General features: G+C 41.4%; 1 protein-coding gene across 2 annotated transcripts in view; it reads left to right on the forward strand.

Moving 5' to 3' along the window:
• The window catches only part of fam160a1a (family with sequence similarity 160 member A1a), a 58360-nt gene that overhangs the window by 14917 nt on the left and 18684 nt on the right, over positions 1 to 24759 (forward strand). For both annotated transcript variants that reach the window (XM_012862882.3, XM_021316613.2), the window contains 7 exons: positions 3315 to 3534; positions 9523 to 10206; positions 13886 to 14044; positions 14754 to 14840; positions 18315 to 18482; positions 19535 to 19614; positions 22443 to 22645. In XM_012862882.3, coding sequence (XP_012718336.2) covers positions 3427 to 3534; positions 9523 to 10206; positions 13886 to 14044; positions 14754 to 14840; positions 18315 to 18482; positions 19535 to 19614; positions 22443 to 22645 — 1489 coding nt within the window. In that variant the 5' untranslated portion in view covers positions 3315 to 3426. The remainder of the gene's footprint in view (positions 1 to 3314; positions 3535 to 9522; positions 10207 to 13885; positions 14045 to 14753; positions 14841 to 18314; positions 18483 to 19534; positions 19615 to 22442; positions 22646 to 24759) is intronic.

Here is a 24759-nt window from a genome sequence, read left to right on the forward strand (position 1 = left end):
TCACTTAGGAACGCAGAGCTTGAAAAGGTGCGCCTATACTCATCAATTCTGGGGTTGCAATGCATAAAAAGTGCTACGTTTCCTATAGGATTCCCCATTTATGACTATTAGTGGGCTAAAAGCGAAGCAGAAAGTAATTATTCCATCCACTCCGACCACAAACAAAACGTGCTCAGAGAACAACTTCAAACTCAGCCTTCGGTTTGCGTAATTACGCACCAGAGCGCCCTGCGCCATAGAGGAGATTTGTCTGATCAGTGCGGAGACTCAGATGAGAAACCTGTCGCTGTAAAAGGTGATGATGATGGTTATAAACTGTAACAGGCCAGAAATGCATGGAGCTGAAAAGAGGGAAAACATCTACAGCTGGATCATGCATAAAAACGCAGCGTAAACCCCTGTGTGCTGCAACTGATGGGGAAAGTGCCGGACCATATAGGCTTCATGAAACTCAGCCTAATTCAACAATGAGGTTATAGATCTACACTGATAAACAAACCCATAGATTGATGTGTAACAGTGTAATAATACGGTCAATAAATACTTCAATACTTAATGTTTTATTCAGTATTATTTGAACAATTGTGTTTGCTGGTGTGAATTGGGGTGAAACTTGGCAGGAATCAAACCTGAATTGAGAAAGCTTTCTGCATGGGAAGCAAAACGTTTTCAGATTCAGAATAGAAGTCCAGTTGTTTTATCTTTTTCACCTTTTTTGGATTGATCATGACCTGGATGACCGGGAATCTTCACCAACAAAAAGGCATGTTGTCAAAGTTCTGATTTTGTTCAACATTGGAGCCTGCATGTGGAATTTGGCCAATTTCTGAGTCAGGAAATTCACCATAAATGAAGACGTTTTATAATTCATTGAAGTTTCATCTAAAACTAATAAAACATTGTTTCAAGTGGATCCTTAAAAGCCCAAACTAAATGTGACGGTGCACAAATTAGTGAATATAAACTGGAGACTGCAACCGATTGTTGTAAAGGTTGTATGTTGCCATTCAGGGGGAGAAAGTCGGCTGAAGGGGTAACTCGGGCACTTAGACTGAAATTGTAATTGTCTATCCCCATATTTAGGGTAACAAATTGAATTTGTGCCGAGATAGTCCAGCTAATTTTGTGCAAGATGTTTGTATCAGTAACATAAGTGTATATAGAGTGTTTAAACTTACGTAATCATATCCCTAAAGTCCTAGATGTACGACCGTACTGATTAGTAAAATGCTTCCAAGCTAACTATGGTAGGAAAAGGAATCTACTGAGCCTGTTTAGAAAAACTAAAAGAGAGCGACGTTATGAAAAAATGTTTTCATTGAGATCTATATGAAAGTATTTTTTGGGTGGAGTCTGGACCTGTCATTAAATATCCAGAAATGATGGACTATTTGGTCTTTGCTGCATCTCAGAGGACCAAAATTCTTTTAAAATCTTCGAAGCCAAATAAATTTAAATACATCAGAAACGTCAAGTAAGGAAGTTAATCTTGTGTTTCTCTATTCAGGTTGGAAATTATCCCAAGGGTCCTCTTTCCTGCCTGTTTTCTTTTACGTTTGTGTTCTTCCAGACCTTGATGACATGTGGGAAAATCATTTAAAAACCTCTTAGCGCTGTGTGCTATGGCATTAAAACATAAAGACAACACGCAGGACAGGAGGATTGACCTGAGTTGGGGACCTCAACGCTTCTGTACTGAAACAGGCTTCTATGGCGCTCTATGAAAAGTTTTTTGGCTCCTATGCTTGTTCCTTTTATGTTTTATAATACCACCATTATGATGGCGATCATTACATGAAAATGCTCAACATAATTTGTCGTTTACGCTATTCTTTAACGATGTTAAACCATGTTTGTTGCTGAACTTTTGGGTTCCTTTTTTTGCTAAAGTCTTGCAGCCAGCAAATTTGACAAGTTGGATACAAACCTGCTGCAGTTGCTAAAAAAAAAAACTAGAAGCAGGGTTCTCAGACTGGTGGTACTTTGTCTGCGTGTCATGGGAGGAAGAAACTCTTATCAACTATTTATGAGACCAAAGATAAAGCAAATAAGCCGTCAAACCGAACTGACGTAGAGGTAACGAGGGCAAATTGTGAAAAATCGGTCCGGTCAAAGACGGTGAGGAGAAACTACTCTGGAATAATGTGTTTTCAGAAACCTTACAATAAACATTGGTCGTCCTAATGCCGTTTCGGGATTTAACATCACAATGAAACTGATAACTGGGAGTTTTCGTCGCTCAGCAACAATTTCCGCGATCAGTTGGTGCTCAGCTGTGGTGCGTTCACTGCTCGGACAAAGACTTCTGACTGGCTAGTTGAAAGTTGTCTGATTTTTTTACCAGGCGATCCGTTTATATCATCTGGCTTTAAATTTCTAATTATCAACACTTCTGTGCTAAACTGTGAAAATTGAAAAGGAAAAAATTTGACATTTAGTTAGTTCACATGAATGATCATCAATAAGTGATAATTTCAAAATGATCACTTATTATAAGTCCGTTTTCTTTCTTTCATCGCACTAAAATACCATCCTTGTCTCCAATACTTGATCTCAAGCAGTTAACTGGGATTTGTGTCTGAGCTCTTAATATGTTTTACTATTTCTTTTACCACTGAAGAGCTGATTAGCTAAGATGCATTTGTTTCAGATGCATAACTGATCATCACAAATTGTCTCGTTAGTGGTTGTAAACATTTACCGCCGGGAAACGCTGTAAACAGAGGAAGCTAAATCCCATCCCGAGTCCCTTTTTCCCTGAAGATCAGGCCTGTTTATGAAGCAGCTCAGTTCTTCTGGATGGATTTAGCCTCATCGCACCTCACAGGCTCCTGTTTTAGAAAGAATTCTGATTCTTTGTGGTGGTCCAGCAGCGTCTTGTTTCAGCGTCGGTCCCTCCAGCGAGGGTCTGTCTGAAGGAAACTTTAAATTAGTTTATTTTCTGCATGCCGCTTTCATCCAGGGGATTTTAAAGTCTTTTTGTCGTCTAGTGTCAAAAGTTTCTCTGTAATGACGATGATGTCAGAGGGCCTGCAGGAATCCACTATGTGCCTTCGAGGTATTGCAAAAACAATTTGACAGCTCGCAGTGAAGTCCAGGAAGCAGCAAGACAGAAGAATTTCTTTCTCTTTTCTCTTGAGTCATCTCACTGTGCCTGTTATTGTTCTCTTTCCTGCATGCCTATCATAGCTGCTGTCCAGCCACGCAGAGGTTAGGAGGGAGGCCCAGCCTGCAGAAATTAATACAGTCATATAATTGTTGCGGTTTTGTGTGTGATGATGTCCATTTGTGTTTTCTTTTTCTCCATTCCCCAGGTTTCGCCGTCATTATTTCCCTTCCTGTGGTTATGAAGGCTCCCAGCAGGCAGTCAGGAATGCCCTCCGTCTTCTTTGTATGACATGACTAAACCCACGTGATCTGGTCACCATGATGGCCTCCATGGTTCCCAGTGGAAGCAGAGATGGGCAGCCTCTGGTGCTGAAGGGGGTGGACCCAGAGACGTGCATGATTGTTTTCAAGAACCACTGGGCCCAGGTAAAGCATCAGCAACAACTCTGCGTTCTGAAGATTATTAAAAAGTACATTTTAACACCTTGACTGTTGCATCCCAACAGATTAAAAAAGTACATTTTGTTCAGTAATTCAGTGCAAAAAAGTACAGCTCAAATGTTATATAGATTCACTATACATAGAGTGACATATTTACAGGTGATGAAAACACAAAATGTTCTTTTTTATTTATTTTTAGAAAATAAGAATATGATATTGGACCAATAACATCCTTTTATTGCTCCAATAATGTAATAGCACCTTTTTCTACCATGTTTTTGCCCTCCACTCAACTTCCTGTTAATATGTTTGCTATTTGCCATCTAAACAGCCAGATTCTTTAGCAATAATATTCTGTGGCTTACCCCCCCCCTTTTTTTATAGCATGATCAATAAAATTATCAGAAATAAACTAAATACAAATATTTCACTCTTCATGTCATTTATCTACATCAGTTTCAATTTATGGCCTGCATTACGGAAATGGATTAACATTTTAACTATAGTCTAATTTACTGAAAAGCATCAGTACATCCTTAAAATAAGTGTGAGAATTAAGGTTAAGTTGATTTAAACTGTAGGCCTAAAAGTTTCTACATAAAAACATCTAAAGATATTAATTGAATCAGCACAGTACTATAGTTATTCAGTATTTAATACGAATTATGCATAATCCTACAAACAAACAGAAATAGATGTCACAGTTTCCTTCCTCCTGTCCAGTTTTCCCTCCGTATGCTAAGCTTGCATTAAAAAAAGCAGCTAATGAAAGTTGTTCTTAGAGGCCTGACTGCTGTTTGGAGGCCCTGAAAGTGAAAAGTGACCTCGGTAAACTTCAGTGTGGTGAGCGCTGCTGGAATCTTGGCAGCGTAAAGCGGTTTGTCTCAGACTCTTGGCTCGCTAAAGCAGCATGTGTCCCTGTTTCCCCCCACTGGGACCTGGAAGCCTGCTAACTCTGAGCTGAACAGGGGCTCCTCACCCTGACATGACTGTGATGCTGGCCTGTCCAATACTAGCTTAGTTTGTTCCCCAACGTTACTGATTATCTGTTTTTATTTTAGTCTAAGTCCTTATTCCTGCCAAAAGATGCCGTTAACAGGGTTTGGTGCATAATTATGGCCTCATTGTGCTTATTTTATCACCAGTTTCCCGAGATGGCTTAACCTGGCCTCACTAGTTTTAACTGATTCTGATTTAAAAATTAAAACGCACCCCCTACAAAACCATCTTTTCTCTCCTTTCTGACAAAATCGGCAGTTTATTGTCCGTGTAAGAAATGTCAGGTGTGAGAAATGTTTTCTTGTTAATCATCGTTTTACCATTTCAAGAAAGAGGACACATTTACAAGTGTTTGATTTTAAGACTGTGCGTCTGTATTGCTGAGAGAATCTGGATACTTACGTTTCTGGAAAATGTTGCAAACATTTTAGAATCAAATATGTTTTAAGATGGACAGAGGCTTAATGATTAAAAGGATAAAACAGCAACTTTGCTGCGTCCCTATCAGCCTTACTGTTATCCGCTGACGCTCTCTCTCTCTTTTAGTAGAGAGAGAAATTAATGTTTCCTTTTTAGGAGCTTTTTCTGACTTTTTTTTTTAACACATCTGTGATTCTAAAGCAAACCTTTAGCTATCCTTCTTCACTCAGTGACAGCGGCCACACTGAGGAGTGTTGCTGTTGTCTTGTTAAAGCTCCCGGTTCCAGTTTGCCGACCCTTTCTTGGTGCATCACTAGATTTAATGCTTTATAACTTCTTAAATATCTTCTTTACATTACATTATAATGACAGAATGATGCCTGTCTGGCATTAAAGACAACTTTCAAGCTCATGTGCAAATAAATATGGAGTGAATTTTGTTCTAATATTGTTGCAAGCAAAGAACATCTGTTTTCTCAGATTTTCTTATCAAAAAATATATATTTTTTTCCCATATTTATTTATTTGTTTTTTACAGATTTTATATTTTCAAATTTCTCTTTTTCAGATTGAGTTTTACGAATTGCATTGTTTTCAAATTGCGTTTTACAGATCACAATCTGTTCACTTCTGGGGGCAGGCTTTCCTCTAGAGGGAGGAGCAAAGACGCATTTCTACTGGTCTGGCTTCTATTGGCTTCAAGAGTGAGAAGTGAAGAGATTGTGATCTGTAAAACGCAATTTGACAAGAATGCAAATTGCACTCTTGTTAAAACTACTTTACCCAACACACTTATTGCTCAGGGGCCCAGAGCAATAATGGACACTCTAAAAGTAACCTGAATTTTCATGTCTAGCAGAATTCTCCATTCCCTTTGTGTCCTTATGCAAGCCAAGATCAAATACCCAATACTGAAGACGGTACAAATGCACTTGCTGTCACATCTTTAGTAGAAAGGAGTAAGTCATAGACTTGCATTAGGTTAATTTATCTGTTAATTTATCGCACATTCAGCCAATTAAATTAAGCTGAGATGGAAATGGTGAGGAATATTGCATCTAGTAGGATGTTGTCACCAAAGAAAGCCAGGAATTCTGCAAAAAACATGGAGATCATGAGGCAACTGCATAATATCCTAAAAAAAAATGCTAACCTGCATGGACTTTGTTTTTTTCTGAGGTTTGTTGGTTGTAAAATATGATTTTTTTCTCCCCTACTGGAGTAAAGTTTCCATTCTTCTTTGTGCGTAATGCACAGGCGAGATGCACGCTTAGCCAGGTCAGCAGACACATATGACCTCATACGCGTCCGTGTACTTATTAACCTCAAATGAAGGCCGGTGAAACCATAGCGGCTTAAAATGCAGTCTGGTTTCCGAACAATAAGAACATGCGCCTAGTTCTGTGTCCGGATTCGTCCTCCTCCCTAACGTTTGGCCAAAGGTTATCAAAGACGCCGGCGGCTCGCTGTCTCTCCTCCTGTGGGAAGGAAACCACAGACATGACTCCACCTGCACAAAGTCTTTATTCCTGCAGCCTGTTAATCCGTAGCTTGATTACACGGTTCTTTATTTTGGTTTCAGCCAAAACGAGCCCTTGGAAATCAGAGTATCATGCCACATTAAATATTCACCTGCTGCCTCAGCAACCAGCTCTGTCTGAGTGCCGATTGGCTTCAGGCTCATTAGTTGAGTTTTTATCTGCGGCTCATGGCCGAGCCCAGCTCCTTGTTTGTTTTGCCGCGCTAGATCTGCCGCTTCCAGCCACCTTTTCACGCCAGCGTGTCAATGTGTGAGCGCTTTTATTCTCCTGACTCATCCCTGCATGATCGATACCCTGTAAAGCTTTCAAAATCATTAAAGCTTGAAATGATTTATGCCTCCTTCTATTATTAACGCTTTAAATCATTCGCGTGGGCTTTGCTCTTTGCACACCTGCCAGTCAGAACATTTTCTAGCTTATTTTCCTGCTTTCTGTTGTTGTTGTTGTTGTTGTTTTCTTCCTCGCGTTCAACTTTATAAGGACTAAATCAACGAGCTGCCAAGTCAGTCATGCACTGATGTAAGTTTTTAAAGATGATGTTTTAAAACAGTCTCACTGTTTTTAGATTTAATGCGAAGCGCTGACCTATAAACTTCTCTCTGCTGAACTGCACTACTACACACTGACACAGTTAGGAGGCAGAACCCAGCAATTTGACACCCGCACCACGTGACCAACCTCCCGTTCCACATACTGTCGTGCCAACACCCATTATTTCACCATTTGCAAAAACTTGTCCGGGGACTCGAATGGCAAACTCAGGCCTACCCAGTGCAGCCAGAGCAACTTTCACAGTCGATTTATTTATTTATAATTTTTTTTACGTTTGTAACTTTCAGTTTGCTCTGAAACGTTTAAGAGCTTCAGCGTAAAGCTCAGCACATTCAGATCACTACATAGTGCAGCAAAAAAAGAGTCATAAAGTGGGGATGAATTGCATTAAAAAGGCCTTTGAATATGAATCTAGCAGATGTGAGAGTAGAAATGAAGTATAGATGAGATGAATGGAGGAAGGGTGGGGTTAAGAGCCAAGCCAGCTAGGGGCTGTAGATCCTAGATTTGGTGCCATGGCTTCTAACCCCAAGTTAACGCCTTAACTATATTTATACTTTAACATAAACATTGCAAATGAAACCTTAACGTTGCTTCCAGCATGCCGCCATGATGCCCGCCTTTAAAAAGAAGCCAAAGACTAACAGATTCCTTCAGACCTATTAGACTTTATTACCTCTGCCAATGATAAACAAATAATTAAAAATCCTGCCTCCACCTCTGGATCTTCTATCAGTCAACATTACAAAGTTAATCACATTATTCTTCTTCTCTTGGAAAAGAAAAAGAAAGTATATCTGCTCGTTGAATTTCCAGCTAAAGAGTTTGACGAACAGAAACAGACGGGTGTGCTCTTTGGCTGAGGTCCAGATTTGCAAATCCAGTTCGCTGCTGGCATAAATAGGTAAAGTAGGATGAGCCAAAACTAAGTTTAGCTTTGAAGTCCAAACCGCAGGGCCCGTCCGGTCCGTCGAGGCCACGGCCGGGATGACAAACTCTCTCCTAGTTTCCATGAGCCATGCCCAGCTCTCTCAGACACAGCCGGCTATTGTCATGGCAGCAGTGTCAGGCCGGGGACACTGGGCCCATTATCGGGACTCCGGTTTCTACTCAGGGGACGCACACAGGCAACAAAAGCCGGCTTCATTCCGTCTCTCCCAACTCGGTTTATTTGTACCGCGTGGGTCTGTTTACGGCCCATTCCAGCCGACGCGCGGCTTTCAGACAGAGGGGAAGGGTCTGTTTAAATTCGCCGTGCGTCTTCTTGCTTCAGCTGACTGGTGTGAAGTAACTCCTGGGTCCACGTTAGAGCACGCGCCTTTATACCTTCCCTGGTGTTCATAGATGTTTCTGCCGATTTTATGCAGGAAACATTCAGTTTTGTGGGGTAAAGGGAAAAATTCGGCTCTGGGATCGTTTATTAAAAATAAACACGTTTTGGCGCATTTACAGGACTGTCTCAGAAAATTAGAATATTGTGATAAAGTTCTTTATTTTCTGTAATGCAATTAAAAAAAACATGAAATGTCATACATTCTGGATTCATTACAAATCAACTGAAATATCGCAAGCCTTTTGTTGTTTTAATATCGCTGATTATGGCGTACAGCTGAAGAAAACTCAAAAATCCTATTTCAAAATATTAGAATATTTCCTCAGACCAAGTAAAAAAATAATAAAAAAATTATAACAGCAAAACAAAATCAAACATTTAAAAATGTCCATTAATGCACTCAGTACTTGGTTGGGAATCCTTTTGCACAGATTACTGCATCAATGCGGCGTGGCATGGAGGCAATCAGCCTGTGGCATTGCTGAGGTGTTATGGATGCCCAGGATGCTTCAATAGCGGCCTTTAGCTCATTTGCATTGTTGGCTCTGGTGTCTTTCAGCTTCTTCTTCACAATACCCCACAAATTCTCTATGGGGTTCAGGTCAGGGGAATTGGCAGGCCAATCAAGGACAGTAATGCCATGGTCAGCACACCAGTTACTGTGAGAATCTTATGTCGTCTCTTAACCACTACCATACTTGTGATTTAGTTTACTGAACCAAGCTGAGTGTTTTTCAAGGCTCAGGAAACCCTGCAGTGTTTCCAGTTAATTAGACGATTCAAGGGATTAGTTGAATAGCCTACTAGTATACTTTTTCACGATATTCTAATATTTTGAGATAGGATATTTGGGTTTTCTTAAGCTGTACGCCATAATCAGCGATATTAAAACAATAAAAGGCTTGAGATATTTCAGTTGATTTGTAATGAATCCAGAATGTATGACATTTCATGTTTTTTAATTGGATTACAGAAAATAAAGAACTTTATCACAATATTCTAATTTTCTGAGACAGTCCTGTATATTAAGCTCCATAAGTCATAAGAGATGCCGCTTTGTCCATAATTTTTCTTCAACATGTTCTTCAGTGTCCCGTAAACCAAACGGTTCCACATTTCTTCTTGCAGGTGGTGAAGATCCTTGAAAAGCACGACCCCCTGCGCAGCAGCTCTACGCTGGCCTCGCTGGGCGCCATCGGCCTCGGCGCTGGATCCAGCGGGGCGTCCCGCTTCGGCCCCACCATCCCGGGGGACGAGGCGAGCGCGGTGCAGAACTACGTGGAGCACATGCTGCTGCTGCTGATGGAGGAGGAGAGCGGCCAGGCCGGAGCCATGGGTCCCATCCTGGAGTTCGTGGTGATGGAGAACGTGATGGAGCGCCTGTTCGTGTGGAGCCTGCGCCGCGAGTTCACCGACGACATGAAGCTGGAGCAGCTGAAGATGTACGAGATGCTGGTGGGCCAGTCGCGCCAGCCTCTGCTCCATCACAAGCCCGTCCTGCGGCCGCTCATGATGCTGCTGTCCTCCTGCTCGGGCACGGCGGCGCCGGCCGTCGAGGCGCAGCTGGTGCTGCTGCTCCACCAGCTGTGCTGCGTTCTGGCCAAGGACCCGTCCATTTTGGAGTTGTTCTTCCACACCAGCGAGGATCAGGGGGCCGCCAACTTCCTCATCTTCTCCCTGCTCATCCCCTTCATTCACAGGGAGGGCACGGTGGGCCAGCAGGCGAGAGACGCCTTGTTGCTGATCATGGCGCTGTCCGCTGAGAATGAGCGGGTGGCCAGGCACGTCGCAGAGAACACCTACTTCTGCCCGGTGAGTCTGCAACAACACATCTGCTGTCTTTCACACCTTTACTTGGGTTATACATAACATTTTTTCGCAGTTTAGCTTTCATTTATGTTTTAGGAAATAAATGGATCCGTAACATTCATGTTGACTCATATATGGGAGCCCCCTGAGTGTCATTATTTGTTGAAAATATGCTAATTAAGTGACAGACCGTACTCAAGGAGAATATGTGGTTTCTTGTTGAAAATGCCTGGTAATTTCTGAGATTACCGCCCGGCTGAAGGATAATCCCACATGAATGAGGCTTTTGATCCAGAGCTGCAGGCTTTGCAGGAAAAATAAATAAATGGTTTTGACGTGACGGCAGTTAAACAAAGGTAAATATTTGCGGAGGAGACCTCAGGAGGATAGGATGTGTACAGTAACACTAATGATACTCCCACCTGAAAGTTAAAGCAGACATGGCTGTTAAGAGGCTGAAAGGGTTTATGAATATTAAAAAAAAATAAAAAATCACCCGTGATAAAATGTTAGGTGCTTATGAAGTAAAAAAAAAAAAGAACATAAATGAATTCCCAGATTTTTTATCATTTAATGTGACAAATAACTTTTATAATGCCGCTGCCTTGTTGCATTTGTTGGCGCACACTTAGACCAAAGGGAGTGTTGGACTAGGTTCAAACCCCTTATACTCCAGTTCTAGGTCCCTGAGGAAGACCTTTGACCCCAGAATGCTCCCCAGTCACCGCACAGTGGCAGCCTAAGGGACGGGTTAAATGCAGAAGACACATTTAATTGTAACGCACAACAGTTGCAGTAAAAAATAAAGACGATTATCATTATTATTGGTACTTTCGTAGAGGATATTTGTGTTTATTTTCAGCATTCAGTGCTTTTGGGTTCACACCGGCGACCATTTCTAGAAAATCTGTATAAATTGGGATGAGGTTAATCTTTTAGGACTTTCCGGACATTTACTCATTATTATCCTGCAGCTGAAGCCTCAGTTTGCTGAGTGGTAGCAGAGGACCTAAAGGATCTCATGGTACAAAATCATCAGTCAGGAGCATGTTACAACATTTCTACACTATACAGCGAAGGTAGCCATCAGTGGTTAAGTAAGCATGAGACAAGAGTTATGTTAAAAAAACTGGACGTTTCACCAAAGCTGAAGCACAGACAAGACAGAAACTGTTCAGGAAGGCTGTACAGAGATCATTAGCAACACTAAAAGAGCTGCAGGAATTTCTGCAAAGTGTTTATTTATCAGAATCAACTTCATTTGGGATTTGACTCTGGATTAGGACTGGACGAAAATTCAATCACAATATAACGTATATCGATGGATAGACGTGCGGTGCAATAGACAAAAACGGATCAATAAATAGTTCAATAGAAGTTTTATTTCCTGTTGCATGTTAGCCTATCATGTAGGTTAATACTACCGTCATTACATCCTACCAACCAATTACAAATGCAGACCCATGAATGCTCCGTCAACAAGCTCCGCCCCCTTCAAAGAGTTCAAAGAGTTCAGAGAGCTCCCGTTTTTTTCTTTTTTCTTTTTAAACTTGCATTTTTGGTAAAAAGTTTGTGGAATAAAGGGTGTTTGTGTGTTCTTTATTTAAAAATAGGCCATTAAGAAACAGCATAAAATGGCCAGGGCTGCATTTAAGATATATGTTTTGAATTTCTTTGATAATATCTCGATGGACATGATTTTTATTTTATGTATATGCTTTTTTTTCTGTATCATCCAATACTACTCTGGATTGTACAATGCTCACGATGTGCTTACATATATAATAGAACAATAATGGAGCAATAGAAACTAAGCAGTCAGCAGTATAGAAAACAGATGAACACACTATAAACTGTGACAGCACTCTCCTGTAGTCTCCATATGTCTGAACGAAGGAGTAGAATGGAGGGATGAAAGTGTTCTCTCTATTAAAAAAAACCTACAGGCAGGGATAAAAGGTCCTGAAAAGGATATTTTGGTCTGCTGAAACTGAATTATTATTTTTTTGACTCAGTTCGATGAGGAATTGTGTGTTGGGCACAAAAACACCACTGCACTTCATCAAAACAGGTGAAGTGTTGTGGCTGCATCACGCTGACGGGGTTACCTTTCCACAAATGGAACTGGGGTTTTGGTTTAGAGGGATGAAAGCATGAACAGATTCAAATACCAGTTCTTTTTCTCCCAGAACCATCGGGCATCTTCTAGAAAGCTGAAAATGATGATTGCATTTGTGAACAATAATTAACAATACTTAAATCTCATACACAGTCCTAGCAGGCAGCGAGAGACGGCCGAGGACAAGAAACCTCACAATCGGATAGATTTGGAGAAGTTTTGCAAGTCTGCAAGTCAGGATGTAGCAAACTCACAGACAGACCCCTACCAAAGGAAAAAAGTCATGCAATTTAAACAAATGATGCAACAACATTGTATTATTTGTGTAGATAGATAGATAGATAGATAGATAGATAGATAGATAGATAGATAGATAGATAGATCTTCTCAAACCCCCAGTCGGTCGTGGCATATGGTTGCTCACACTGAGGCTGGATGTTTCTTCCTGTTTAAAACAGAGTTTTCCTCTCCACTGTCGCTACATGCATGCTCTGTATGAAGGGTTGCTGCAAAGTCGACACAATGCCAGCGACTGTCCGCTGTGGCTACATGTTCATCTGAGAGGAGGGAATGCTGCAAATTAATTAATGACTCAACGCTATGTTCTAGGTTTCCTTATGTTGCGTTCACACCCAACGCGATTCCTGCAAAATTGCCGCCTGAACTGCGTGGCGTTGGGCGCTGTGTATTTCGCATGCGTAAATCGGCTTTACCGCGCTTTGCCGCATCATCAAATAGGAGAAGCTTCTATCCGCTTTTCTGTTCAACTCAACAGGGCGGACGGGGTTTTTACTGAGCGAGTCACAGTGTTGCATTTAATGGGGAAAGCCGAACAACTGCTCCGGCATTTAACAGTCCTTTTTAAGGGCAAAAATAAAACACCTTTTTTTTTCAAAGCCACCCACAAACCTCTGAAGAGCGTTCCTTAATTAATTCCATGTCAACATAAATTTTTGTATCTCCCATTTTGATTTCCGCGACGCGATTTGACAGAGAAGTTCAGATTTTTGACCTCCAGCAAAAGTCACCGCACCGACCTTATCGCTCTCATCGCGCAGATCGCACGACGGAAAGATTTTAACCAATCTGTCTGGATGATTTGCTTGAATTGACTTTGTAAAGTGCATTTTAGATGAGATGTTGTGAATTGGAGCCATATCAATAAGCTGAATTGAATCCATTAAGTGGAAAACTTATAAAAGTCAGGAGTGCAGAACAGAAGTGAGTTTACTTGCAGGAGGTTTGACTCTGTGCATATGCAGTGCTCAGAGTATATAAAAAAAAGCTGTCAGGTAAAGGTAAAGCCAGCTGCAGATTTCCTCAGGGGGCAATTTGGTTTGCAGACTGCGGCCTCATTAATGTTCGCTGAAGCGCATAATATCCCTCCGTCTTCAGCCACTTCTCCAGGAGTGTTTGCAGCTAATAATCCTGGCGAATAATCAGCCATGACGTGGACCATTTTTCTAGCCTTCAACAACGAGACTAGATGACTAAAAATAATACAAAGAATGAAAAACATCACCGTGAAATCTGGGATTGTAAATCCTAATCTTTATCTCGTAGGTGCTGGCCACAGGGTTGAGTGGCCTGTACTCGTCTCTTCCCACCAAGCTGGAGGTTCCCAGCGAGGAGTGGCACTGCCTTCACAAGGAGGAGTGGCTCCGGCTGCCGTCCCTGGTCCAGTTTCTCAACTCACTGGAGTTCTGCAATGCTGTGATTCAGGTGAGCCTGGGCGCCGTCTGTATGGAGAAAAAGGATGCAGCAACCCTGAAATCTCAGCGCAGAGTTGCTGTTTGAGCAGATGTTGATTTCAAACGTCCAAGCTCTTTTAGAAATGTTCACCGATTTTTAGATGCAGTCCTCTCGCATCTAAGCCCTCATCAGGACAAACGTGTGTCTCAAGGCTTAAAGAACACAAGCAAAGTGTTTCACCTGGTTCCTAAAAATCTGCCTAAATTGCTCTGATGAGAATTGAGGAATAATGAGACTAAGAATTCCTTTATTGTCCCGCAATGGGGGAAATTGGGGTGTGACGGTGGCAGAAATGCTGACAGTTACCCACAAATATTAGCAATGAGGAAAAAAGAAAGTGAGCAAACCGGTGTAATCTAAAGTTAGCTCTAAATAAACACCAAGAGTAGAAGATACGGGTAAATACCAGAGTAAATATTGAACAAAGGGACAATAAAACTATTTGACAGTGGAAAAAAAAACACTCCAGCCTATTTACATAGCACACCATAATAGAATAGGCCATATTTACATAATTTACGATAATACAATATACAATATGCAACCCTAGCTTGTTCTCACCTGCCTGCACGCACATGGCATTACCTGATGAAAAACGCTCTGATGTCGTAAATGACTGCACCTCTGACCGACCACCAGCTGGTTTACTGACATTTCTCTTAATGCTGACTGTTTCCAGGTCGCCCACCAAGCCATCAGAGACCAGTTGGTGGCTTACATCTTTAATGGTTTTCTTTTACCCGTCCTCGCACCAGCACTGCACAAGGTTTGAGTTTTTAAATTTTCATTTTCATTTTTTCATGCGACTGCATTTGATAAACAAAGCAGATGACTTGTCCTTTAACTTTTTTTAGTCACGTACTTATAATTTGAATTGGGCCAAAAGCTGTTTTAAAGGTGATCAGTTTTGATAAATATGTAATTTAGTCCAAGTGTGGGGGGAGTTAATTAAATTTACCTCATTTACCCAGTGCCTTACAAACTGTTCAATGTGTTTCATTTTGGTTTATTGTGATAGAGCAACACAGTGCAAATTTGGTAGGAAAGTGGTATGTGGTTTTATTTATTTGTTTTTTTTCTGAATAGTGTGGCTTGCATGTGTATATATATTCCCCTTGGCTCAATAGTTAGCAGAACAACCTTTTACTGTCTCTGCACAGCTACAGACAGAAACCACTGCCCGCTCTAAGTCAAGCTCACTCAGACTGGATTGAGACCGTCTGTGAACCTAAAAGTCTTTCAACAGATTCTTATCTAAGCCATTTTAAGACATGGATATATACCTCGACCTAAACCATACAAAGTACTTCTCACTACGAGTTGAGAGACCCAGGAGGAGGTGAACCTCCACCCCACTCCCTAATCTTTCGCATTGTCTAAAAGCTTTTCTCTCTGGTTCTTTCTCTCTAACTTGGCTTCTGAAGTGATTTTGTTGAACTGGATTAAAGGATATCGGAATAAATGGGGCTTAACACAAATGCACCTCACACTTCAGGTTTGTTTTATTTGCAAAATAATTATTAAAACAATTTGTTTTCCCTAAACCCCCCTAAGTATTGTATTTTTCGGACTATAAGTCGCTCCGTCATGTAAGTCGCATCAGTCAAAAAATGCGTCATAAAGAGGGAAAAAAAACAAAAATAAATTGCACCAGACTAAATCGAATTTATTTAGAAATTTATTTCATATAATCCAAGAGTAAAAACTGAATTTTAACCTGGTAAGGCAATGTATTAAATTACACAACTGCATCCACAACCAACTATATGACATGGAACATACCTGGGAGGATGAATGGAGGAAATTAGCATAACAAGCCAGAAACTCCAACCGTGAAGGTTCTTGCCAGTGCATTTAAGCGTACCGGCCCGCTATGCTGAAAGTTGTCAAAATTACGCCTAAAGTAGGCCGTAAGCGTAGCGGTGCTACGTGCTAAGCTAACAGTACTGTCACTACCCGATCCGTACCGGTAGCACGATCCGTACCATCGGCTCATTTGCGCGTGCGCGAATAGAATAACTTCCGGTGGGAAATATTTCGTTTTTCTTACTTTTTTATTTTTTTTTATTTTTTCGACGCAGGGGTTTCTTTTTGTATATCTTTGTATTTGCGGCAATAATGCATATTCTAAAAAATAAACAACAGAAATGCATAAAAAATACATTGGTTTTTTTAATAGCAAAAATGTTTCCCAGTTTTAGTTAGGGAAATAAAAATATATAAAACATTTCTTAAAGTACATAAACCCCCAGCTATAAACACATATAGGAGTACAGAAACTTATTTGATTTAGATTTTTTTTTTTTTAAGTTTTAAGTTTTTTTTATCATTTATTTTATTTGCCTATGTATGTATTTTGTGCTTAATAAATGTATTTTAATCAGGTATGCCTTCGCTTTGTGTGTGTTCTTTGTTCTATTCCCTGTTTGTTTTTGTAAAAAAAAAAAAAAAAATGCTACTATAATCACGAGGTCTTCTCTAGTTTATGATGTGTACACCAGAGGGCGCTAATTTCTCAATCGATAATTTTAACTTTCCAATAAAATAAATGTTTAGAACAAGATTATTTGTATAACGAAATTCACCGTATAATTAAGGATTAAATATTTTTTTTCCAGTACTGTTTGAAGAAGCAATAAAACTAACAGAGTGCATTCAGACAATACAGATAAACGTTATGCAATGATAACTTCCCGGACTGGAGGATGCTGGAGCATATCCGATGATGACGTCAAGCAATGCAATGGAGAGAATGTAAAACGTATCAATTTCTTTCAGAAAAGTCTTCAATATTTTATTTACGATATAGTTTAGCATTTTTTTAATGATTTAATTATAGAAATAATTATTTTCAGTACCGTAATTACATTATTTTTTTGGCGAACCGGAAGTTATTCTGTTTGCGCTTGCGCAAATGAGCTGATGGTACGGATCGTGCTACCGGTACGGATCGGGTAGTGACAGATAAGATAAGATAAGATAAGATAAGATAGTCTTTATTGATCTCACAATGGAGAAATTCACTCGTCACATCGGCTCATACAAGAAGGTGCAGAGTAGGGAAGGTGCATTCAATTATATACAGTGAGTCTTCATATATACAATGGATCAGAAAGAATACCAAAAAAATACAAAAAAAAAGGAAATAGGAATGGGCATATGATGTCTCATTTACATTCTTAGTGGTCTATATATATATATATAAACATATCTATATACTTAAATATATACATATATCTATGCGCCTACTTACATACGCACCTACGCGTATGTACGTGCATATACATTGTATACATTTGTACATACATACATACATACATACATACATACATGTGGGCTGACTTATGTTCAGGTAATGATAGCAGCAGAAGTCACTACATCAGGATTATTGCACGGGTTGTAGGACAGTGTATTAAATAGATTATTGCACATTGGTTATTGCACGTTAATTATTACAGTTATGGTCACAGTTATAGTGCAGCATTGTAAAATCTTGTAGCAGCAGGAATAAATGACCTACGGTAGCGCTCCTTTTTACACACAGGGTGTATAAGTCTGTCACTAAAGGAGCTGCTCAGCTCCTCTACAGTCTGGTGCAGCGGGTGGAAGGTGTTGTCCATGATGGATGTGAACTTGGACAACACCCTCCTCTCAGCTACTTCCTCCACAGAGTCCAGAGGGCAGCCCAGGACAGAAGTGGCCTTCCTCACCAAGTACAACAGTGATGTTGCCGGACAACATAAGCTAGCGCTAGCTGTCATTAGCTTCTCGGACAGTTCAGTGATGTCAGTCCCCAGACTGAAACAGAGAAACAACATACAAACGTGTTCAGCCTTTGTTGTCTATAAGTTATTGTTTCAAATAATTAAGTGGTACAGCAGCAGCGTATAGTTTTCACAAGCCTAGAGCGTCCTCTTGCTGCTATAGACGGTAATGTTTACTCTTTGGTTTGTGTTGGTCAGTGTGAATTAACATTTAAATTTGATATATATAAGTCGCACCTGAGACCTGTCTATGTCACAGGATCAGCCAAACTATGAAAAAAGTGTGGCTTATAGTCCGAACAATATGGTATGTTGTATTGTGATGATCTGTCACATATAATCTGAAGAAAATACTCTGAAGTTTTTGTTTGTAAGGAGACAAAATGTGAAAAAGAGCTAAACAAGCCTGCTGCTTTTTATTTAACCTTCGTACTGACGGAGTCCCAAGCAGGTGACTGATTTCTACCTGTGTGCAGCTCACTTTAGAGGAGGTGATGACCACTACGGCGTACCTTGACCTCTTCTTGAGGAGCGTGACCGAGCCAGCCCTGCTGCAAACCTTCCTCTCCTTCATCCTCCTCCACCAACATGAGGGCGTCTATATTTTGGACACGCTGGTCAGCCGCATCAACACCCCCTTCCAGGTACGGGATGAAACCGAGCCGTTTAAATCATGTGTTGTGCAAACGACATGACCCATAAGGCAGGAATTTATCCCAAAGACCTTTGTGTGAAGACTTTAGTGTTTCACAATATTAGTACACCTTTAAAAAAGGCAACTGATGTTTCAAGAAAATGGTCAAAAATACACATAATAAAACCTTTTTGGTTACACTTTATTTGAAGGGGTCTACATAAGACTGACATTACACTGTCATAAACATGACATAACACCTGTTATGAACATAAATGACTCTCTATGAATGTTTAGGACTGTTGTCATTAATTGTCATTCGGTAAATTATGACACTATAAAAGCAAAGTTGACATTGTTTAAAATGTCTTTGTTATGAAAACTTGACATTAACAGAGACAAGGTTAAGTTTAGGGCTTGATTTGGGATTAGGTTAAATTTAGGCCTTGATTTGGGATTAGGTTAAATTTAGGGCTTGATTTGGGATTAGGTTAATTTAACGGCTTGATTTGGGATTAGGTTAAATTTAGGGCTTGATTTGGGATTAGGTTAAATTTAGGCCTTGATTTGGGATTAGGTTAAATTTAGGGCTTGATTTTGGGATTAGGTTAATTTAACGGCTTGATTTGGGATTAGGTAAAATTTAGGGCTTGATTTGGGATTACGTTAATTTAACGGCTTGATTTGGAATTAGGTTAATTTAACGGCTTGATTTGGGATTAGGTTAAATTTAGGCCTTGACTTGGGATTAGGTTAATGTAAGGGTTTGGGGTTTTGTTAAATTAAGGGCTTGTCATAACAAAGACATTTTGACAATTAATGACAACAGTCACAAACATTCATAAAGAGTCATTTATGTTCATAACAGGTGTTATGTCATGTTTATGACAGTGTAATGTCAGTCTTATGTAGACCCCTTCAAATAAAGTGTTACCAAATTTTTTTTCAGTTGTTTTATTTAGTGCTTAAATTCTGTGGTTTTTAAATATTCATGTCAAAATGTTTTCCCCTCCATTCTCACCCATTTTCTTGTCTTTGTGTGTTTTACATGGACGACTCCAGCTGGGAACAGTGTCCCTGGCGCTTTTTCGCACCCTGATCAGCCTCTACTGCGAGGACGTGATGCTGCAGCTCGTTCTGAAGTGAGCGCCACTTCTCCGTCTTTCTGGAGCTTCGGTTGCTTTACGACCAGAGGAGAGAGGAGCTTGTCCCTCCACGGTTATCTCTCTGCTCTCTTCCCTCCGCCGCTTCTCCTGACACTTAGACTTAGACTTAGACTTAGACTTTCTTTATTGTCATTTTGTAGCACAGAGTGCATACAGAACGAAATTTCGTTTTTTCATACAGCTCAGAAAGATTGCAGTAACTCTACAGGATACCTTGCAGTGAATTTACAGTACAGGATAAGAAAAATGCAGTGGTAAATCACAGTCAAATACAGGATAACTTTCAATTAACTTTCGGATAAAGTGCAGCAGTGAGCAGTAGGCAGATTGAAATGTAAAAACAATGTAAGCAATGTAAACAATTGTGCAGTAAGGTGCAGCAGTGATTTAACAATAGACAGTTGCATTGTAAACAGTTTTGCAGTACGTTTCCGGAAAAAGTGCAGCAGCGATATTGAAGGATACATACAAATGTGCAAATTAGCGGGTCGAGTGTGGTACACAGTCCGTTTTTATACTTCAGCAGTTCAACAGTCTGATGGCAGCAGGGAAAAAGCTTTTGCAGAACCTGGTGGACCTGCAGCGGATGCTGCGGAACCTCTTTCCAGAGGGCAGCAGGGAGAATAGTCTATGGTGGGGGTGTGAGGGGTCCCTGATGATGTTACGGGCTCGAGACACACAGCGCTGCGATGAAATGTCTTTAATGGAGGGAAGAGGAGCCCCGATGATCCCTTCTGCTGTCCTCACCACTCTCCTCACGTTCTTCCAGTCGGAGGCACTGCAGCCTCCACACCACACAGAGAGACAGCTGGTCAGAATACTCTCTATGGTGCTTCTGTAGAAAGTCGTGAGGATGGGCGGGGGCAGGCGGGCTCTCCTCATCCTCCGCAGAAAGTACAGTCGCTTCTGTGCCCTCTTCACCAGTGACATGGTGTTCATAGTCCAGCTGAGGCTGTCCGTGATGTGCACCCCCAGGAACTTGGTGCTGCTGACCACCTCCACCGCTGAGCTGTTGATGAGCAGTGGAGCATGGTGAGGCCGGTTCTTCCTGAAGTCGACGATGATCTCCTTCGTCTTCTCCACGTTCAGGATCAGGCTGTTGTCTCTGCACCAGCCCACCAGCTGCTCCACCTCCTCTCTGTAGTCCTGGTCGTTGTCGTCTCTGATCAGGCCCACCACCGTTGTGTCGTCCGCAAACTTCACGATGTGATTGGTGGTGAACCTGGGGACGCAGTCGTGTGTCATCAGAGTGAACAGCAGGGGGCTCAGGACGCAGCCCTTTGAGTGGAGCCCATGCTGAGGGTGATGACATCAGAGGTGTTCTGTCCGACCCGGACTGATTGAGGTCTGTTGGTTAGGAAGTCCAGCAGCCAGTTGCGAAGGGGTGTGCTGAAGCCCAGATGCTCCAGTTTTCCCACCAGATGCTGTGGGATGATGGTGTTGAACGCTGAACTGAAGTCCAGGAACAGCATCCGCACGTGCGTGTTCTTCTCCTCCAGGTGTGCCAGGCTCAGGTGAAGAGCAGAGGAGATGGCGTCCTCAGTGGAGCGGTTCCGTCGGTAGGCAAACTGGAACGGGTCGAGTGTTGATGGGAGACTGGAGACGATGTGTTCTTTCACCAGCCTTTCAAAGCACTTCATCATGATGGGAGTCAGTGCAACAGGCCGGTAGTCGTTGAAACAGGTGACTTGAGGTTTCTTCGGCACCGGAATGATGGAGGCAGACTTGAAGCATGCTGGCACTGTGGCTTGGTCCAGCGAGGTGTTAAAAATGTCTGTGAGGACACCAGCCAGCTGACCTGCACACTCCTTGAGCACCCGCCCAGGTATGTTGTCGGGGCCTGGGGCCTTTCGCGGGTTGACTCTCCTCAGAGTCTTCAACACGTCGGCAGTGTCAAGGCAGAGGACCTCCTCTTCCTGATGGGGAACAGCTTTCACTGCTGGAGTGCTGTTTAGTGCCTCAAACCTCCCAAAGAAGTTATTTAGTCCATTGAGGAAGTCAGCATCAACTTCACCCACCGGGGGGGAGGGCGTGTTGTATTCAGTGATCGCCCGGATGCCTTTCCACATGCTCCTGGTGTTGCTGGCATCGTGGAAAAGCTCCTGGATTTTCTGGCTGTGGTTCCGCTTTGCAAGCCTGATGGCACGGTTCAGGTTGGCTCTCGCTGTCCTCAGAGCCTCCTTGTCACCAGACTTGAAGGCTGAGTTCCGTGCTTTTAGCGCTTGACGGACCTCCGCAGTAATCCAGGGTCGTTGGTTTGCTCGGGTGATGATGGTCTTGGTGGTGCTGACGTCCTCAATGCATTTGTTGATGTAGGCTGACACAGTCATGGCGTACTCATCAATGTTGATCTTGTCCTCATAAGTTGCTGCAGCTTTGAACATGTTCCAGTCAGAGCACTCAAAACAGTCCTGGAGCGCCTCCATTGCTCCTTCAGTCCACACCCTCACCTGCCTCGCTGTAGGTTTTGCTCTGATCAGCAGGGGCCTGTATGCAGGAATTAGCATCACAGAAAGGTGGTCTGAAGAGCCCAGGTGGGGGCGGGGGGCTGCTCTGAATGCTCCTTTTATGTTTGTGTAAACTAGGTCTAGAGTGTTCTCTCCCCGAGTTGCAAAATCCACGTGTTGGTAAAAATGAGGGAGAACAGTTTTCATATTTGCCTGGTTAAAATCCCCAGCAATGATGAAAACACCCTCTGTGTGTGCAGATTGCAGCTCAGTGATAGTCCGATAGAGAACAGTCATAGCCTCTTTAGTATCAGCGCTGGGAGGGACGTAAACACGCCTTTCCATCTGCCTCTGCAGGTACCTGATCCCCTGCAATCACATGATGCTGAGTCAGAGACGAGTGGTGAGGGAGAGGGACTTCTACTCGGCGTCGGCAGCCAAGATCCTGGCGCTGACGCCGTCCTGCTGCTCCCCAGATCGCAGCCCCCCGCCCCTCCGGCAGCTGGACTCAATCCTTTTTTCCAAGCATGGGGAAACTGCAAAGAACTCCAGCAACACAGGTGAATAATTAATGGAAGTTAATTATGATATACTGTTGAAACCAGATCTATCTGAGATTAAACCAGACTTAACACTGCAAAAACGGAACTAAAAATAAGTAAACTTTTCTTAAAATGAGTGTACCTGTCCTTGATTTTAACAGGTAAATAAGGTGATCTGCCAATGGAATAAGATTTTTACACTTAATTATATATCCTGCACTTGAAATGAGATGATGGAGATGAGTTGTTCCTATTTTATCTTATTTTAGGGGTAAAAATACTCATTCCATTGGCAGATAATATAATTTACCTGCTCAAATCAAGGACAAAAAAATCTAAGTTTAAGAACATTTTATTTATTTTTAGGTGTGTTTTTGGAGTGAACTTTTTCCTTTTTAGATCATTTATATCTTAAATTTTCAGGAATCAGGAATATTTTATTTGTTACCGCAGCAAAATTTCTTTTTGGCCACTCCGGTTCATATTACACATAATGTGGCAAAAACTGACAAACAAACAGACAATGAACAAGGGTAACATTTTTAAAAAAAAATTTTAGAGTTCAGGAGAGTCACAGATAACGGATAATTAGGTAGTAGGGTGTAAAGTATAAAGTAAGGTGTAACGTATGATATTATATTAACCATAGAGTGCTAAATTAACTAATTTAGCACTCCATGGTTGGTTCAAATCCTCAACCTGGTGTCTTTTTGCATGCTGTCTTTGTGCATGTGTGGGTTCTTACTGGGTATGGGTGTGCATCCATCGTTGTTTTTCCTCTGTCCCTGTGTTGCCTTGTGTTGGACTGACGACCTGTCCAGGCTGTACTCCGCCTCTCACCCAGTGACCGACAGATATAGGCACCCCTGCACGCATGAGCAGCTTTAGACGATGGATGAACTGATTACTCATTCATGACTATGTTCACCAAATGCCAGAGAAATTAGATTTTTGTAAATAACGTCTTTAAATTGAGAAGTTTCAATACCTTTCTTTAATATTTGGTGACCTTTACACAACCTTCCCAGAATACTTTGGCCCATATCTCTCAACATATCTGGTGCAACTGAGTCAGGCTTTTAGGTCGCCTTGCTCACACACAAAGTTTTCAGTAAAATACCAAAAACTGTCCATTTTATGAATAAAACCTTGGGGATGCCTCGCTCTCAATGTGCTTTGCTTCTCTTTGAAAACAATCTTCTGTGTTTTTTTTTTATTATTATTTTATGGTAATTTCCCCCATCAAACTTGATCTGAAAAACTTCAAAATGCTTTTGTGGATGAAACCTGAGGATGAATAAAATACATTTGCTATATTGGCTTTCTTTGTCAAGCTTACAATGGAGCCAATTGGTGGCCGAGGCGTGTCTAAATTGGGTCTCCGGGCTGATTTTGTGAACACAATTCAGGGGTGATACGAACTCGTTTAATCTAGACAGAAACTGTTTTACATTTTTCAGGCTGAAATTGTGGCTGAGGTAACCTTTACGAAAATGATGCAGACCAAACGGGATCCTTAGGGATGCACAGATATGAAAATCTCTGGCATTTATTGATATCCAATATTAATGTTGCTGTCATGGCCAATAACCGATATTATGTACGTTAGAAATGTATTTCCGTACCCTTTTCGGCAGCTTTAAAAAGACTGACCACATTACTGTCATTGCCTCTCTGCATCAGTTTAACACCCAACAATCCTGCATCGCTATCGCTGCCATATAAACAAACTAAAACAACCCCCCCCCTGGAGATGGAAAAATACATTATGATGTTTTACTTATCAGACCAACACTGTTGCGTAAAAAGTGACCAGCGTCGGCTAATGCCAACGTTTATGCCGATAAGTCATTCATCCCTTTTTAAATAGGCCCAAAACATCAAGCGATTTGTTCAAAAAGCAGACTGCAGCGCATCCATTTATTAAAATTTAGCTAACAAATATTGGCAAAAACAATATTTTTTTTCATGTAATATCCTTTTTCTGTGTCAGGTCTGCAGTGGTTTACAGCTACTTTTTCAGCAAAAAAAAAAAAAATCAGATTACCTGGTTTTATCAAAATATTGTGTTCAGTTTTATTGTTTGTCAGGTGAAAAAAAAAAAAAAACTCACCGTAAACTTATTTCTGTGT

The sequence above is a fragment of the Fundulus heteroclitus genome, chromosome 5 (genome assembly GCF_011125445.2).
Source record: "Fundulus heteroclitus isolate FHET01 chromosome 5, MU-UCD_Fhet_4.1, whole genome shotgun sequence".
NCBI lineage: Eukaryota > Metazoa > Chordata > Actinopteri > Cyprinodontiformes > Fundulidae > Fundulus > Fundulus heteroclitus.